The 18,304-nt window shown below is 47.2% G+C and overlaps 2 protein-coding genes across 2 annotated transcripts in view; both read left to right on the forward strand.

Moving 5' to 3' along the window:
* The first annotated feature begins 450 nt into the window (after window positions 1-450).
* DYNLL2 (dynein light chain LC8-type 2) lies at window positions 451-7,779 on the forward strand. Its single transcript, XM_082441168.1, has 3 exons — window positions 451-742; window positions 3,521-3,659; window positions 5,741-7,779. Exons 2-3 carry the CDS (start codon window positions 3,528-3,530, stop codon window positions 5,876-5,878), a joined length of 270 nt encoding a protein of 89 aa, XP_082297294.1. The 5' UTR covers window positions 451-742; window positions 3,521-3,527; the 3' UTR covers window positions 5,879-7,779.
* Window positions 7,780-7,920: 141 nt separating this feature from the next.
* Window positions 7,921-18,304, forward strand: part of LOC309650157 (olfactory receptor 4D1-like) — an 86,534-nt gene continuing 76,150 nt past the window's right edge. Inside the window, exon 1 of the mRNA XM_082441166.1 lies at window positions 7,921-17,588. The gene's annotated coding sequence lies outside the window, so the exon portion shown is untranslated. The remainder of the gene's footprint in view (window positions 17,589-18,304) is intronic.

An 18,304-nucleotide genomic window follows, 5' to 3' on the forward strand; every position in this document is an offset into this window, starting at 1 on the left:
ACTTCACCTCCTTCCCCTTCCTCTTTCTAAGGTTAGGATCTCTACTCCTTCCCCATGGGCTCCCAGGATCTGAAATCTCCATCCCACTCTCTTCCTTTATTCTTCTTCGAATTGGGGTCTTTACGCCCCTCCCTCTTTTTCTCTCTCCTTGAACCCGGCCTCTTTATTCCTTTTTAGGCCTGGCCTCTCCAGCCCTGGATTGAGGGGTCTATATACTTTTTTTTTCTCTTCCGAAGGCCACGTCTCCCTCCCCCAACCTTTCCCAGCTCCCCCTCCCCACCCCCCTCCCTCCGCCCCGAGGCATTGTGGGAGGAAACAAGATGTGGGGCGAGAGCGGCGCGGGGAGAAGCCCGCAGTGCGGGGCCGAACGGGCCCAGCCAATGGGGAGCGCGGACGGCGGCGCGCGCGGCGGGGGGGGCGGGGCGGGGCGGGGCGCTATTTCAGTCGGGGGGTCGTGCGTCTGCCGAGCTCGAGGCAAAGAGGAGCAGAGCTGCGACGTGCCAGCGCGGAGCTGGCTAGCTGGCAGGCGGGCCGGCGGGCGCGAGGCGGAGCGCGGGCGGCGGGAGAAACTCGAGGGCGGAGGGCGGCGGCGCGAGTGCTCGGCCCGGGCCTGCGGGAGCCGGAGACCGCGGCGGCGGCGGTGGCTGCTGCCAGAGGAGCCGAGGGGACACCGCCCTGCCCGCGCTCTGCCTCAAGCCATCCCTGCTCCCCCGGGACCCTGCGCGGACTCGCCTCCGTAAAGGTGAGCGGTGGGTGGAGGCTGCCCCGGGGCGGCGGCCCAGAGCAGTGCTGGCCTCGGCGTGACGCCCCCGGCGCCTCTCCTGCTCAGGGCTGCGCCACCCTGTGCCCTCCCGACCCTGGGGCCCCCGGCTGCAGAGGTGAGGCCTCCCGCCCCCCGGAATCTCCCTGCGCGCTCGGAGGCCCTTGCTGTCTGGGCCGAGGGAGAGCCGCGGAGCGGGCTCGGGCGTGACGCGGTTCGTCCCGCCGTCGCCACCCTCTGGGGCGTCCTTCCTGCAGCGAGGACGCCCAGTCACTCCGGCGCCGCTCTAGGCCGGACGGGGGAGGGCGGCCGGCCGGGCGGAGGTCCGGGGGGAGGAGGCTTTCTCCTGGCCCAGGTGCCGGCCTTCGGGATCGCAGCCCACTGGAGGATGGGGTGGTGGAGGGAGACGGCCCCTTGGGGATCCGAAGGGAGGAAATACAAGCGTTTGTGCGTGTTGGGGGCTGGGGAGGGCGGGTCGTGTCGTTCGGAGGCTTGGTCTTTTTGTCGCAGGGCCGGGGATAGAGGAGAGTGAGCTGTCCTGGAGTGCCCTTTTCGCTTTTCAGAGGAGCCCCTGGCTCGTGACCGAGGCAGCTGGCCTGGGGCCCTGTGGTCATCCTTCAATCTGGAGGCCCAGGTCCCTTGCTTTTTTTTTCTTTTTTTTTTTCTTCCCCGGGGGGGAGGGGCTACGTTGGCCCCTCCCTTTCCTTTTCTCATTGGCACCTTGGACAGGGGAGACTGGGGCTAGGCCTCACCTCTCAGACGCCTGGGGGGTCCGGGGTGAAGAATCGTGGCATTGTAGTCACAAGACGAACGTTATGTAACTGCAGGCTCTCCTGGAGGGTGAGGTGGTTTTAATTACTGTGACAAAGTTGTTTCTTTGGACTTTGGGAATGAGGCAGTGGGGCAGGTGAGCTTGCTGGGAAAACGGGTGCTGATTTCATACTTTAATCAGGCCCCACCCCACCCTTGGATTTGTAAACAGTGCCCCCTTCCGAGTGGTAACCTGGGATAGGCCACCAGGTGACACTAGTTTTCTTCACACTTAGCGAGCCTTGTAATAGAACATTCTCCCTGTGCTGCTGCTGTTGCACCTTTGTGCAAACCCACTGAAGTTGCCACATTTATCTTATTTTAGCCATTGTTTTTTACAAAGAAGACGTTGGTTTGCCCCAGGTCCTATAGACAACTAGGCCTTGAACAGGGTGTTCCTGACCCTTTCCTCAGCCCCAGCTGGTGCTCGCAGACTCCTCTTGAGGCTCTGACTTTCCCTCTCGGGCGTACGGGAGCACAGGGTGCTGGGGCACTAACCCTTTGCTCTGCCAGCCTTTGCAGAAGTGGAACCAGCCCTGCTTAATTTGCCAGTGTGAGACAAAGGTGCCCCGGATGCAGTAAAGGGTCGCCTGGCTAGCAACTGGCACGCATGCCTCCTTTGCATCTAGTGCAGGCTGAAGAAGTAGTCATGAATTCTGCTTCCCTTTTCAGCCCACCCAGCCCACAGGCTAGCGTGGACTCAGATCAGGGTGGCCTGGAATGATACCAGGGATCTCTCCTTGAGCAGTCAGGTCCCTGTGTAGCTTGGTATCAGATAGGGCTGCAACGACAACATCTCTTATCCACTGGGCAGGCCACAGAGTGGCGCTTTGGGGGAGTAGCACATGAGGTGGGGGTGGATTGTTACTGCTCTCTGTGATGGGACTGTGGTCAAGGACAGAGGGTAGGATTTTGCAGCTCATCTCTTTTCCTGCAAAGCACCTCACACGCCATAGACTGCTAGGCAGGCCGTGGCCAGCCCTCTTGGAATTCCTGTCATCCTAGGAGGGAACCATGCAAGGTGAGCCCTGGAACTCTGGTTGCTATAGGATGAATGCAGTGTCTTAGATAGTGGGGATATGAAACAGTACTATTAAAATAATAATTCTTTACCTTTTGTTGTCTCTGTCACCACTGGGCATTGGTAGCCTAGGGCTTGACAGTCTTTTTCTGTGAAGGGCCAGATAGTAAATATTTTTGGCTTTACAGGCCATATAGTTTCTTACAACTATTCAACTCTGCCGTTGTAGTGTGTTCCTATGAAACTGTTTACAAAAGCAGGCTGAATCTGGCTAACGGGCGAGACCATTGTATAGACTGTCCTTGTTTGCAGTGTTCTCATATAACCTTAATTAATCCTTACAACAACTCTTGATAGAGATATCCTCATTGCTAAAATAGAGGTAATCAAATGCAGAAAGGCTAAGTAACTTGTCCACGGACCAGAAGTCAGACCTAATTCATCTTTCCACTTTGATACCAATGATACAATAATGGTCATTAAATCAAGGGCTTATTATATTCAGGTGTTACACCACCGGGTTTACCCTGAGGTTAACTCAAGTCCGCATTTTAAGATGATGAATGAGAGCACAAAGTTTAAGCAACTTGCCCAAGGACACAGCTGGTAGATGGTATATTGTAACATCTTGGCTATTGGTGCTATTCAAAATATTGGAAATAGATAAATTTAGAGTTGGAAAAGCCTCATTTTACATGTGATAAAAACTGATGGCTTATTATGTTTTTTTAATTATTTACCTTGTGTTTCCCAGACTTGGCGACCATGTCTCTGCTAAAATCTTAGGAGCTCCCTTTTCTAATGCCTCATATCTGTGTTTTCTATTGGCCTCATCTTCTGTGCTCTCCTCTCCCAGCCCCACACCCAGCTGTTAGTGTTCATTGCCCAGAGCATGGGATTGCAGCCTCACCTCTCTGCTTCTTCTGCAGTGTCACGATGTCTGACCGGAAGGCAGTGATCAAGAACGCAGACATGTCTGAGGACATGCAACAAGATGCCGTTGACTGCGCCACGCAGGCTATGGAGAAGTACAACATAGAGAAGGACATTGCTGCCTATATCAAGAAGGTGTGCTGGGAGAGCTGTGGTTGGTGGTCAGGGGTAGGGATGGATAGCTGAGCTATGCCCCAGGGAGGGCTGGAGCTGGGGGTATAGGAAAGTAGGTATATTCCATGCAAACAGAACCCTACGAACTTGCAAAGGAGATAAATTAGGGGATGATTCTTATTTATTAAAGCATTTACCTTAAGAGTTCTTAATAGGAACTCTGCCGGGGTTGTGTGTATGTTTTACAGATAGTTATGTGACTGCAAAAGCAATGGGGAGTGAAGCTTCAGGATTAAATATAACTGTCCCAATTCAGAACTATTTAAAATGAAGATCAAGGATGTTTGAATGGATAACATAAGATCATATACAAATTTTCAGGGAGCTGCATCATTTAAAGTGGGATAGCCCTATAAGTAATTCTCATTATGTAGGAGGTTTCCTTTTCTTTAAAAGGACTCAGGTGGGGAGTTCCCTGGCCGTCCAGTGGTTAAGACTTGGTGCTTCCACTGTCATGGGCCGGGTTCAGTCCCTGGTCAGGGAACTAAGATCCCACAAGCCGAGCTGCGCGGCCAAAAAAAAAGGGACTCACGTACTAAATCGTCCCTTTCTCCCTACCTTCTTGAGGAAAGGGTGGGCTTGAATATATATATATATATTTTTAATAGATGAGCATTACTGGGGCAATAGGTTTAGTCCCTGAAGAATTCCTGGGTGAATGGATATAGTTAACATATATATAGTGAGGAAGCTGCTGAGCTAGAGGTGAAAGGTGGTCCCCAGGGTCCCTGATTCCCAATCAGGGTCCATGTCCATTGGTGGCATAGTCCCAGTCTTTGATACTCTTAATTCTGGTATCCCAAGGATGCCTAAGAGCCATGGCATTCTGGTCCATACAGGTGGTAGAGTGTCCTTGAGTTTTACAGAACTCTTTCCTTTCTGTATGGGTGGTATGAGAAGAGGAAACTGGGGTCCTGAGAGACTTTTTCTTTCTGTGTGTGTAGCCAGGGGGTGCAGAGCTGGCAAGGCTGCTAGGCGTGCTGGTTCCTTGTTGAGTGATGGTTTTTCTGTTCTATTCAGGGAGAGAATGTAGAATCATGGACTCTTAGGGCCAGAAGAATCGCTTTCTCGTTTTGCTGATGGGGGAAATGGGGAAGCAACTATGGCTCTCCTATGTTACACAGGGTCTTCAGTCAGGAATAAAGCTGAGTGTGGTGACCCACGCCCTTTCCACTGTTTCCTATACCTTTTGGAGTTACGTGGTATGGGGGCTGTGAGGAGGCTAAACAAGTTGCAGGTTGAGCCCCTAGGGGCCCGAGCCCCAAGGTTGGCAGCATTGCTGGGCCCATGGTGGAGGGCTGCTGTCCTTTCACAGCCATGGCAGGATGCATCTAGAACTGAGCCATCTGCTTCCTGCTGGGTCCACAGAGTGGGAAGGTCTGTCTGATAAGGTCGTGAGGATTTCTGAGCTGGCTTTGGTGCTGAACTTGTTCTACCCCTGAGAGAAGTGAGGGAATTGCCTTGATCTCATGGTTGAGGTCTTTTTCTGGTGCTTACAGCCCACATAGTGCCTGGCACCCTGGGGTGTCTTTAATGTTGGCTTACACAGAATTGCTTCCTGGTACTCCTGCAAGTACTCCGGGTACTTTTGTTCCCCGTTTTGCTCTAGTGTCTTGGTTTTTGGCATTTGGAAAATGCTGGTCTAGTAACATGAGAGGTAGCAAGTGGCAAGGCAGGGAGGCTTGCTCCTCTTTTGCTCAATGCTGCGTGACACTGGAGTGGTCATTTATTCCACTGGCTTTTCTGATTCCCTTGCTGAAGAATTGTGGGGTGGGCTTTTGAAAAGCAAGGTAGCTAGAGGAATGAGAGATGATCAGGGTGTAAAGTGCTAGAGGGAAATAACGGAGCCTTTGTGGTGTTCCATTATTAATGAAGGCGTGTCCTAGCCAACCTTAGAACCTGAGCTCCTGAGGTTCAGAGGACCGAGGCCGTGGACTGGGGGCGGGGTGGGGCTGACAGCTAAACTAATCAGACTCTCATTCTAATTTCTCATCCTCCAGCTGTCCTAATCACCTTTTTTCTCTTTTTTATTCTTCTTTTAGGAATTTGACAAGAAATATAACCCTACCTGGCATTGTATCGTGGGCCGAAATTTTGGCAGCTACGTTACACACGAGACAAAGCACTTCATCTATTTTTACTTGGGTCAAGTTGCAATCCTCCTCTTCAAGTCAGGCTAGGTGGCCGCAGTGAAGGTGTCAGTGGCGGCGGCAGTGATGGCAAGCAGGCGGCGTTGCTGGGACTGTTTTGCACTGGGGCCAGCATCAGGATGTCCTCTCCAATGGCTGTGCTACTGCATGGACTGTATACTCGATTTCATGTGTATGTCGCAGTAAACAAAACCAAACTTCTTTCTGTTTAGTTGCCTGGGGAAGAAGGCTGCTTTATGTTTATTTTTCAAGACTTAAATTTTTTTTTTTTGGTTGTATTGCACTAGGAAATCTCTCCCACCCCTCTCTTTTCTCTTTCTCTCCCTATACAAATAAAAAGCCCTCAACAAAGCCTGTAAGACTAGGAGGGCTGGGGAAAAGAAATAGGTTTCTGGAGGTGGAACTAAAACTGTGCAGCTGCCTCTTCCTGGTGGTGGATGCTGCTTTGGGAGGGCCAGGGAGGCTGCAGTGTTAGGATTGACAAGGAGAGAGGGATAGGAAGGAGGGTAGGGGGATTGATCTAGTACCAGGGAGAATATTCCACTGAACTGTGATTCCACGGCTTGGGGCAGAGGGTGGGGCAGGGGCTGGATTCTTTAAGGGGCCCTGAGACGTGTTTGTCTGTGGTGTGTGGGAGTGGGGAGCAGACTTATCTTGCTGTCTTTGTCAGAAGAGTTTCTAAGTGAGGGCTGTGTCTTTTATTCTTTTATTCTTCCTGCCAGAGCTCACGCTAGGAGGATGTTGAGGGTAGGATTAGCTTGATTTTTTTTCTTTTCATTCTTCTCTCCTTCTGTCTGCTCCCTGCTTAGCTCTCTGTTTTCTCATTCCTCTGGAGTTCTCTTAGAGCAGCCCCTGGTAGTTGGCTGGCAAGGGAATTTCTGGTGACTAGTTCTTAGTTAGGTCTTAGCAATCAAACCAAATCAATGTGTCCCTTGATTTTCCTCTGTGTATATGTGTGTGAGTGTGTGTATATCTTGGTTTGGGGTAGAGGGGAGGGAGGGGCAGGACTGTGGAATCTCTAGGGTGTATGGGTAGACGAGTAGGCCTTTATGTTAAAAACCTCTGGGGGCCTCTGTTTTGGGGGTGAAGACGGGTATCCCCCTACCCCCCCTCAGCCATCTGGCCTAGACACTGCTTGCCCTATGGCTGTCTGCTCCCAGGAAGGCTTTAGGAGGATAGTCCAGGATGAGGTCATGCTACCATCCATCCTGGAGCTGGGTCTCAGTGGAGAGGGAAAGTGACTTTGTGAATGGTGGCAGCCTCTTGTGGGAGGCAGGGGTGGAAGTGTGATAAAGGGCTGTTGAGGGGCTTTGGGGGAACTTTGGAGGAGGTCAGTCTTGCAGTGGTGAAGCCAGGAATTAGGGGATGGAGCAGGACCGCTAGTGGGAGGAGATTCCAAGGGGAGTGCTCGGGAAATCTTGTCTGTGGATCAAACAGGGATGGGGTGGGGGATGGGGTGGGGGGAGTCATTACTGATTGAGCTGTTGATTCTTGTGAATCGCATTAAACACTCTCATGTGTAGGGTTGATGCTGTGGAGGGGGTTTGGGATCCAGCTCATTCTCTTTTTTTTTTTCCCAAGTCCATCCTAGAGGTTGGTGGGGAGGCAGGAGAATGCCCCCTTCTCAAGCCTTTAGTGTGTGCTGAGCTTTCTTTTTGATGCTAACAGGGGAGGGTGGGGACTGGGATGGTGAGTGAGTTCCCTGTATCAAACCCTGTGGTGGGCATGAGACTGAGTGCTTGAGTTTAGGTTTATTTTTTTATGAATGTCCAGATCCGTTTCCCCCTGCCCTCCCAGACTTGTGTGGCCAGTTGGAAACGTCTGGTTTGTGTTCCTCTCTCCCTCATTTCTGGAGCAGGGGCTGAGACCCCGCCACATCTCCTGTGCTCTGCATCCACGCCTCTTTTGGACATTAAAGGTCGATTGATGCACTTCTGAGCTGTTTGGGTTTCTTTGGGGGTAAAGGGGATGGCCTGGTGGCGGTGGTGCCACACATGGGTGGGGTGGGTATCTAGGGTGGAGTAGAATGGGGGCCAAAGAGATACTGAATCAGGTCTTAGTTAGAGGGCCTAGGCTTGGGCCCCTTAAGTGGAGGAAAATAACCAGCAGCACTCACCCACAAGATTTCTTGGGTCATTGGTGGAGGTGGTCTGGTGAGCCGCATTTTGAGTCTTCCATATAATAGATGCTGAGACCTGGAGGCTGTTTCTCTTAGCTCTAGCCACTCAGGAACGGAGAAGCTGAGGGTCTTCAGAAAGGTGGAAGCTGAGTGGTTCTCTGACTCTTGGGTTATCCTGGTTGTCCCACTTGGGGCTCCTGCCCACACACACCTGGAGAAGTCAGCAGTACCGAGACGCTTCTGAGAAGTATCTGCCCACCCGTGTGACCCTAAGCCACTGGTGTCTGGGCTTATGGCTACAATTCTTGTGGAGGGTGTTTGGGAGCAGAGGTGCTTTATACTCATTTCTGTTGTCAGTTATTCACTGAAAAACATTTCTGAGTTTTATACTTGGGCGTAGGATGCTGTTCACATAGGAGAACAGGACAGGGAAGTTCTGTTCTTTCATGGCACGTACATTCTAGTGGACAGAGCAGACGTACACATTAAAAAGCCAGTAGTGACAAATACTATCAAGGAAATAAACTGGGCAATGAGCTATCGGTGTTGGAGGTAGGTGGATCCGGTTCCTCCACATAGTTGAAAGTTGGTGGGCTGGATCCTGGGGAGAAAAACCTCCAGGGCAGTGAGGTCCTAAGGGAGTAAGACGAGGGGCTCTAGAACCTCAACTTCTGTTCCCACCTTTGCTGGTATGAATGATTTGACAGAGCTGGAGCTTTGGAGGAGGAGAGGGGGCCACGGTCCACATTTCATCTGCAATGGGTGCCTCTAGGGTCAAAACTCATCCTGTCCTGATGGGAGAGGCAGTCCAGGTAGCATCTGTGGACAGCACACTCCTGCACGGGTAGGTACATGGTGCTCATCTAGGAGGTTAATCCTGCAAGGCTTCCTGATGAGCCCCCACCCCATGGGGCCCAGGAGGGGCACCACGGGAGGATTGACTACAGAAGGGGCTGTGGAAGGCAGATGGGAACTGTGGCAAAGAGGAACGCAGCCACTGTCGGAACTGTGGCCAGGCAGAGGAAGCAGGAGCTTCAGTATCCCACCTCTCTTTCATCCTGTTCTCCAGTCTTCTGGGGACCTCCTTTTGGCTGAACCTAACAAAAGTCAGGCAGAGGACAAGGCTGACCCAGGGATGCAGTCTGTAGGGGTCAGCCCCCCTCCCCCCAGGGAACATAGCAGGGGAATGAATCTAAGAGGGGCAAACCAAACCAGCATGGTAGGAAATTCTCTGTTGCCATGGGCAACGTGTCTGTCTCTCCCCAGAACTCTAGTGACCTCTAGCCTAGACGGAAGGTGTGGCCGTCTCCTAAACTATCCCCTTACTTCCTTCAGGTCTTTCCTCAAACATCCTCTTATAAGAGGGGCCTGCTGACACCCTACAGAAAATAGTACCACTCCCCCATCACTGTTAACCTTACCCAGTTTAATTCAGCATAGCGCCTGCCAATGCTTGACATTCGTTTACTTATTGATCTTTCACAACTAGAACGTAAGCTTGAGAGCAGAGCCATTGTCTCTTTTCTTCACTGCTTTATCTTCAAGCCCCCAGAACAGCATCTGTGCTGTAAGGAATGCTTGATAAATGTTGATTGGCCAAATGAAAAAAGAGTGTAAGCAAGCATGGGCAACCCGGCTTTTCCCGAAGACACTTTTGCTTTTGGCTTGACTTCCGCTTGCTGGCCAAGCCCTGGAAAGGCGTCAGTGGGTCACTCCGCAAGTGTGTTCATGCCTCAGCCCTTCTTCATTATCAGCTAAGGGAGAATGAAAGAGTGTGTTCATAAAGTACATTTTATTTTTAAAGCATTTCAGTTTATGTCCCTGAAACCTCCAAGCACCCCTCTGAGCTAGACCCCAGGCAGTCATTAGCCGTGTTTTTGGATAAGCAAACTGAATCAGAGAGGGTGGGTGACTTGCCAAAGCACACATGGCTGGTAGTGTTACTAGTGCCCAGGCACTGTGACTTATAAGGGCTGACCTGGGTTTGACAGCAGTGGTCTCGCTGATACTCCTTGAGATTTAGGCCCAGCTCCCTGAGCTTGGGAGTGAATGCCCTGTTCACTGATGTTCCCTTTCCTGGGCTCTGCTTCAGCAAAGGCAATGAGGATAATTCCCAGGCCTTCTCTTCTCCTCACTACTCTTGTCTACTAAACATTGAGGAAGTGCCTCTTCCTTCTTGAAGCTTCATGAAAGGGGTAATGAGTCTTCTGGATTTAGGAGAGAGCAGACTCCCAGAGTTCTGACTCAGGACTCCCCTGAACTAAAGGCATAGCTTCCCCACCACTCTGGTAACAAGGAGTGACCTCTCATCTGTTGAGGTCATGTGTACCGGTGTGTGTATCTTTGTGACACAATGGGCTTGGTGTCCACACCAGTGTACGTGCATGCTCCTATGCACAGACTGCTGCTGTACCAGTATAGAAGGGTTCATAAGAAAAGGTCAAGGAGGACCCAAGTCCTTGTGCCTCTCCTCCCTTGCTTTGTCCAAACAAAGATGTGTTTATAGTGAGGCTGCTGGACATTGCTGTCTTCGGCTTTAGAGAGAGGCCAAACATGCAAAAACAGTGTGGTGTTGTGGACAGAACTGGGGTTGAGTCCCAGCTCCTACACTTAACCACTGTATGAACTTGGGCAAGTCATTTGACTCTGAGGTTTAATTTCTTCATCTGTAAAATGGGGATGATACCTATCTACCCTAAAGGGTGGTTATGAGGATCAAATGACATCATATATGTGAAAGTGCTTTGAAATTGGAACAGGATGATGATGATGAAGATGCTGGTGATTAGGGTCGGTGATGATAAATCTTGGGGAAAGAATAAAGGATTCTGGGAAGTCAGGCCTCCCTGAATCTCCCCTCGTGTCTCATTGTACTGGCCTTCTCCCGCGTTGTCCAATTGTATCATATTATAGAGAAGGAAATTAAGAACTGGACAGGGAAAGAAACTTACCTAAGATCTCATGGATGTTTGGGATAATTGGGATGTAGAACTTGGCCCCCTAACTCCCTGGCTGGTCTGATCCTGAGGTGGTAGAGGGGACTAACTTATCACTCGGTGCTAAGCCCCCTAACTGAACTCTGAAATGCCTTGTACTTGGTGATGGCGTACAATTCAGTGGTTTTTAGTATATTCAAAGAGTTGTGCAACCATCACTACTATCTAATTCCAGAACATTTTCATCACTCCTCAAAGAAACCTTGCACCCATTTGCAGTCACTCCTCATTCTTCCTACTCTCTAGCCCCTGTAAACCACTAATGTATTTTCTATCAATCACTGTGAATTTGTCTAGTCTGGACATTTCATATAAATGGAATCATACAATATGTGGCCTTTTGTGTCTGGCTTCTTTCACTTAGCATAACGTTTTCAAGGTTCATCTGTGTTGTAATATTTATCAGTACTTCATTCCTTTTTCTGGCCAAGTAATGTTCCACTGTATGGATATATCACATTTTATCATTCTGTTTCTGTATCAGTTGAGTGATTTTTGGGTTGGTTCCACTTTTTGCCTATTGTGACTAGTGCTGCTATGAACATTAATGTATAAGTTTTTGTGTGGACAGATGTTTTCAATTCTCTTGGGTCTTTTTTTTTTTTTAATGTCAGCTTACTTTTCTATTTTTAAAAAATCTAGATTGATATCGGCAAATTTTTTTCTGTGAAGGGTCTGATAGTAAATATTTTAGGCTTTGTGGGCCATATGACATTGTGTATGTTGTGTATGTAGTTGTTCCAATTACTGAACTCTGCCATTGCAGCTTGCAAGCAGCCATAGCCAGTATGTAAACAAATAAGCATGAATGTGTTCCAGTAAAACTTTAAACAGGCAGTGGGTTAGATGTGGCCTGTGGATTACAGTTTGCCAATCCCTAATTTAGATGATAGACTCACATAATCCAACATTCCAAAAGTACAAACAGTGAAAATCCTCCCTCCTACTTCTGTCCCAGAGCCCCGGGGCTCCCCTCCTTAGAAGCAATTAATATTATGAGATTTTGTATCCCCTTTCAGGGGCAGTTGATAAAGAGCACATTTTTAAAAATTAATTAATTTATTTATTTATTTTTGTCTGCATTGGGTCTTTGCTGATGCGCGGCTCTCTCCAGTTGCAGTGAGCGGGGGCCACTCCTTGTTGTGGTGTGCAGGCCTCTCATTGCAGTGGCTTCTCTTGTTGCGGAGCTCGGGCTCTATGCACGTGGGCTTCAGTAGTTGTGGCACACGGGCTCAGTAGTTGTGGCTCGCGGGCTCTAGAGCACAGGCTCAGTAGTTGTGGCACATGGGCCCAGTTGCTCCTTGGCATGTGGGATCTTCCCGGACCAGGGCTCGAACCCGTGTCCCCTGCATTGGCAGGTGGATTCTTAACCACTGCGCCACCAGGGAAGCCCTATAAAGAGCATATTTTTAAGTGGTCGTGTAGCATTCCACTGCGTTACAGATAGTTTAATAAATATGAAAGGACTAACATATCCGAAGGCATGCCCTGAAAGACAGAACACTATTCTAGGAGTGTCGCCCTGACCTGCCCAGTTGATTCCTCCATTAGAATAATCCTTTGAACTCCTGGGATTTGCCCAGGAGTTTTGGGGGGCATGCCTGATGAATATGTTGAGTGATCCCTTTTGGATCAAAAACAAGCTCTGACTCTCAAGGGATGCAAGATTTTCTTAGGTGGTATTTGTGGCAGTCAGTTCCACCACAGAGATAGAGAGATGCAAGCTGTGGATATCTATCCTACCTATTCCATCTATCCATCCATCCTCTATCTTTCAATTATCTATCAATCAATTTATCTATTTATATCTATCTATCTATCCATCTATATTTATTGCGAGGAATTGGCTTTTGCCACTCTAGGGATCAGGTAGGCAAGTCTGGAATCTGTAGTGCATGCCATGAGGAAGGTCAGGCTGGAAACTCTCAGGCAGGCGCTGACGCTGCAGTACGCAGGTGGAATTTCTTGAGGGAAACCTCAGGCCTTTCAGTTGGTTGGATCAGGTCCACCCAGATTATCCAGGAAATTTCCTTTACGTAAAGTTAACTGATTGTAGATGTTATCACATTTACAAAATACCTTCACAGCAACACCTAGGTTAGTGTTTGATTGAATATCTAGGTACTAGAGAGTAGCCAACTTGACACATAAAACTGATCATCACAGACCACATCTGGTCAACCTGGCACCAATACACATCTCCTAAACCATACTTAATCTCCAAATAAAGACAATAACAAAGTCATATTTCCACCTAACATGATACAATTATCCTGTGTACAATGGAAAATGTGCTAACCCTTTCCCCAGAAGAGGAGGCAAAGTCTTTGGATGATGTTCACTCCCCTCCTTGATAATCCTATAACTTCAATAATGTAAACTTAGTTTTTATTGGTACGTTTTATGTTAGATGACAAGGGGATAAGAGAGGGAAGAAAAAATACACAAACATTCTCACAATAAAATAAGGAATAAATACTCGTAATAATACAACCTTCAGTTCTGAAATTGGTCAGGTAGTCGTAGCTGGTATTTATGACTACCTTCTTCTACTACCCATTCCATATTTCCTTTACCCTCAGCAAGCACCTCAGTGCTGGTTGTGGTTCTTTTCCTGGTGGGATGCCCCAAACATCCATTCTTGAAGGGTCTGTGCCATTAGAAGTCTTGCCTGAATTGTGCTGTTATAGTATTTCATTGGCTTTAGTCACGGGCTATGATAGTACTAAGAGATGCCCTAAGGGATCTCCTGTATTCCAGACATACTTTTCCTTACCTCCATTGTGTAGTAGCAGCCCACTTTCCCCTTGGCAGGCAGAATCAATCACCCCAGCCAGCCCAGTAACTCCCATCTTTGTCTGTTTATTTAGAAGGATGAGGAGTCCAAAATAGAGGTAGCAGTCTTAACTTCCAATTCAATGGAATCATTGTTGTGTTTCCAGGTGGAAGTGTTCCTCCCTTTGGAATGAAGATGTCTATATCAGCAAGCATATGGTTGCAGACAAGAAGCAAAATTTTTCTTATCAATCACTAGGGTTAATATTGAATGCTGCTATGCCATTTCCACTCCTTGATTCCTGGAACCATGAATCCTAGCTGTGGGAGAAATAACACCATGCATGGAATGCTGATTTGACGTGGCCCCAGCCCTGCAAGGTGTTGCCACCTAGCTAGTTCTGTAACTGGATCTTCAAAAGGCCATTCAACCTTTCTATCAAGCCAGCTACTTCAGGATGGCGGGCAATATAGTAAGACCAGTAAAGTCCACGAACATGAGCCCATTACTGCACTTCATTTGCTGTGAAGTGAGTTCCTTGACTAGAAGCAATGCTGTGTGGAATACCATGATGGTGGATAAGGCATTCTGGAAGTCCACAGATGGCAGTTTTTGCAGAAGCATTACATGCAGGGAAAGCAAATCCATATCCAGAGTAAGAACAAAGCACTATCCCTTCCATGATGGAAGCAATCCAATGTAATCAATCTGCCATGAGGCAGCGGGCTGATCACCCCAGGGAACGGTGCCGGGTCTCAGGGTTGGTCTTTGCTGCTGGCAGACTGGGCTCTCAGCACTGGCTGTAGCCAGCTAGGCCTCGGTGAGTGGACGCCCACGTGGCTGAGCCCATGCATAGCCTCCATCCCTGCCATCTGGCTACTTTGCTTATAAGCCAATGGGCAATGATGGGGTGGCTGGTCACCCTATCCCCCTGATTACTAAAGTCCTCCTCTGTGGAGGTCACCCTTTGGTGAGCATTCACATGGGACATAAATATCTTCACATTCCTTGCCCATTCAGAGAGGCCTATGACCTAGATTCCTTGTCACCAATTTTCCAATCACGTTCCTTCCAAGTCCCTGGCTATCTAGTCAAACCATTGGCCACAGCTCATGAACCAAACTTATGCCTCTGGCCATTTCTTTTCAAAATGAACAGCCAGGTGCCCTGATCAGAGTTCTGCCCTCTGGGAAGATTTACCTTCACCGCTGTCCTATAGGATGCACTAGAAAGGGCTGCAGTGCTGTAGCTATCCACTTTTGGGGGATGCCTACATATCGTGCAGAACCATCTGTAAACCAGTCCTGAGTTTTCTCTTCCTCAGTCAGCTGGTTATAGGGAACTCCCCATGAGGCCATAGGGGCAGGCTGGGAGAGAAAAGGCAATGTGGCAGGCATAGGGACTATGGGTGTTTGGGCCACTTCATACCAAAGAAAAAGAACTGAGATATAGATATTTATATATATGTGTATAAATCCCCACACCATATATAATATACATTCATACATATATTATACTATTGATAATATATGAGCAATAAGATAGTATCAGTATATGATTCTGATAGGTATGTTAGGATATATAATATATTAATATATGATATATTCTCTCTGTGTAAAGAGATTTACTGTAAGTACTTGGCTTATGTGTCTATGGAGGCTGGCTAGGCAAGTTTGAAATCTGTAGGCTGGCAGGCTGGGACTCTGATAGGAGCTGAAGCTCCAGTCCACAAGCAGAATTTCTTCTTCCTCAGGGAAACCTCAATTCTGTTCTTATTTATTTATTTATTTGGCTGTGTTGGGTCTTCGTTGCTGCGCGCGGGCTTTTCTCTGGTTGCAGAGAGTGGGGGCCACTCTTCGTTGCGGTGCGCAGGCTTCTCATTGCAGTGGCTTCTCTTGTTGTAGAGCACAGGCTCTAGGCACGCGGGCTTCAGTAGTTGTGGCATATGGACTCAGTAGTTGTGGCTTGCAGGCTCAAGAGCACAGGCTCAGTAGTTGTGGTGCACGGGCTTAGTTGCTCCGTAGCATGTGGGACCTTCCTGGACCAGGGATGGAACCTGTGTCCCCTGCATTGGCAGGCGGATTCTTAACCACTGCGCCACCAGGGAAGCCCTCAATTCTGTTCTTAATGCCCTTCAACTGAGTGGATCAGGCCCACCCATATTATCCAGGATAATCTCCTTTCCTTCTTTCTTTCAACTGATTGTAGATATTAATCTCATCTACAAAACACCTTCACAGAAACACCTAGATTAGTATTTGATTGAATAATTGGGTACCATAGCCTAGCCAAGTTGACACATAAAACAACTGACAGAATTTGTAAACTGAGAAAGTTGTAACTTCTCATAGAGGAACCCAAACATGTTCAAAGAGGCAGGTCATTTTTAAAAACAGTTTTATTGTAGTGTAATTGACATACAGTAAATTGCATGGCTTTAAAGTGTACAATTTAATAAGTTTTGACACATGTATATACCGTTAAAACTATCACCACAATTAAGATAGGAAACATTCCCATCACACCCAAAAGTCTCCTCATAACCCCTTGTAATCCCACCCTCTCCCTTCCTTGCCTCCCTTGCAGCCCCTGTCACCAGACAACCACTGATCTACTTTTTGTCCCTATAGATTAGTTTGCATTTTCCAGAATTTTATAAAAATGGAATCATACAATGTTACTCTTTCTGGGTCTGGTTTCTTTCACTCAACATAATTATTTTGAGATTCATCCATGTCGTTCTTCTGTGTATCATAGTTTATTCTTTTTTGTTGGTGAGTAGTATTCCAGTGTATGGATATATAAGATGTATTAATCCATTCCCCAACTGAAGGACACTTGGGTTTCCGTTTGGTGATTATGAATAAAGTTGCTATAAACATTTGTGTATAAATTTTATATTAATGTCGGGTTTTATTTCATTTGGATAAATAAGAGTGGGATTGCTGGATTTTATGGTAAGTGTTTGTTTACGTTGAAACAAACTGCCAAACTATTTTCCAGAGTGGCCACACCATTTTACATTCCCACCAGCAATGTATGAGAGTTTCATTGGCTTCCATCTTGTTAACACTAGCTATTGTCAGTTTTTCTTTTTTAATTTTAACTTTTCAGATAGGTATATAGTGATATCTCATTGTGTTTTTTGTTTGTTTGTTTTGTTTTTTATTAATTAATTTATTAGTTATATTTGGTTGCACTGAGTCTTTGTTGCTGCACGCGGGTTTTCTCTAGTTGTGGTGAGCGGGGGCTACTCTTCATTGCGGTGCACAGGCTTCTCATTGTGGTGACTTCTCTTGTTGTGGAGCACGGGCTCTAGGCCATGAGGGCTTCAGTAGTTGCAGCACGTGGGCTCAGTAGTTGTGGCTCGCAGGCTCTAGAGCGCAGGCTCAGTAGTTGTGGCGCACGGGCTTAGTTGCTCCATGGCATGTGGGATCTTCCCAGACCAGGGCTCGAACCCGTGTCCCCCGCATTGGCAGGCAGGTTCTCAACCACTGCGCCACCAGGGAAGCCCCATCATTGTGGTTTTGATTTACATTTCCCAAATGACAAATGATGTTGAGCATATTTTCATGTGCTTATTTACTACCTGTATATCTTTGCTCATCTTTTTATTGTGCTGTTTGTTTTTTCATTGTTGAGTTTTCAAAATTTCTTATATGTTCTGGAAAGAAGTCCATTATCAAATATAAGATTTGCAAATATTTTCTCTTGCTCTATGACTTGTCTTTTCATTCTCTTAATTGTCTTTCACAGAGAAAATATTTAAAGCATTTTGATAAGTCTAATTTTTTTTTCTTTTTTTCATAGTGCTTTTGGTATATCTAAGGACACTTTGCATGACCCGAGGTAACAAAGGTTTTCTCCTACTTTTTTTTTCTAAAAGTTTTAGAGTTTTACATATAGCTCTGTAATCCATTTGGAATTAACTTTGTATATGATATGAGGTATGTATGGATCGTGGTTTATTTCTCTTCTCATCTGTTCCTCCCTCCCTTCCTCCCCTCCCTTTGCATATTGTTTCCCTTCCAATGGTTTCATCATCATTTTTGAAAAGACTCTCCGTTCTCCATTAAATTGCCTTTGCACCTTTGTAAAGATTCAATTGGCCATATCTTTATTTCTGGACTTTGTGTTCTGTCCCATCCATCTACTTGTCTATCTGTCTGCCAACATTGTACTGTAGTTTTATAGTAAGTCTTGAACTTGGGTAATGTAAATCCTCCAAGGTTATTCTTTTTCAAAATTAATTTGGGTATTCTAGTCTCTTTGCATATAAATTTACAAATCATGCTATCAATATTTGTAAAATATCTTTCTGGGATTTTTGTTTGGATTGCACTGAATTTATAGATCAATTTGGAGACAACTGACATCTTAACAATATTGAGTTTTCTGATCCATGAACCTGGTATTTCTCTTTTTTCTGGTCTTCTTTGATTTTTTCCCATAACTGTTCTGTAATTTTCAGTGTACAGATTCTGCACCTATTTTATTAGTTTATATCTAAGTGTTTCCTTTTTCTGTGCTATTTTAATAGTACTGTTTTTTTATGGAAGTAATGT

Source organism: Balaenoptera physalus, assembly GCF_965194825.1.
Source record: "Balaenoptera physalus genome assembly, chromosome: 20".
NCBI lineage: Eukaryota > Metazoa > Chordata > Mammalia > Artiodactyla > Balaenopteridae > Balaenoptera > Balaenoptera physalus.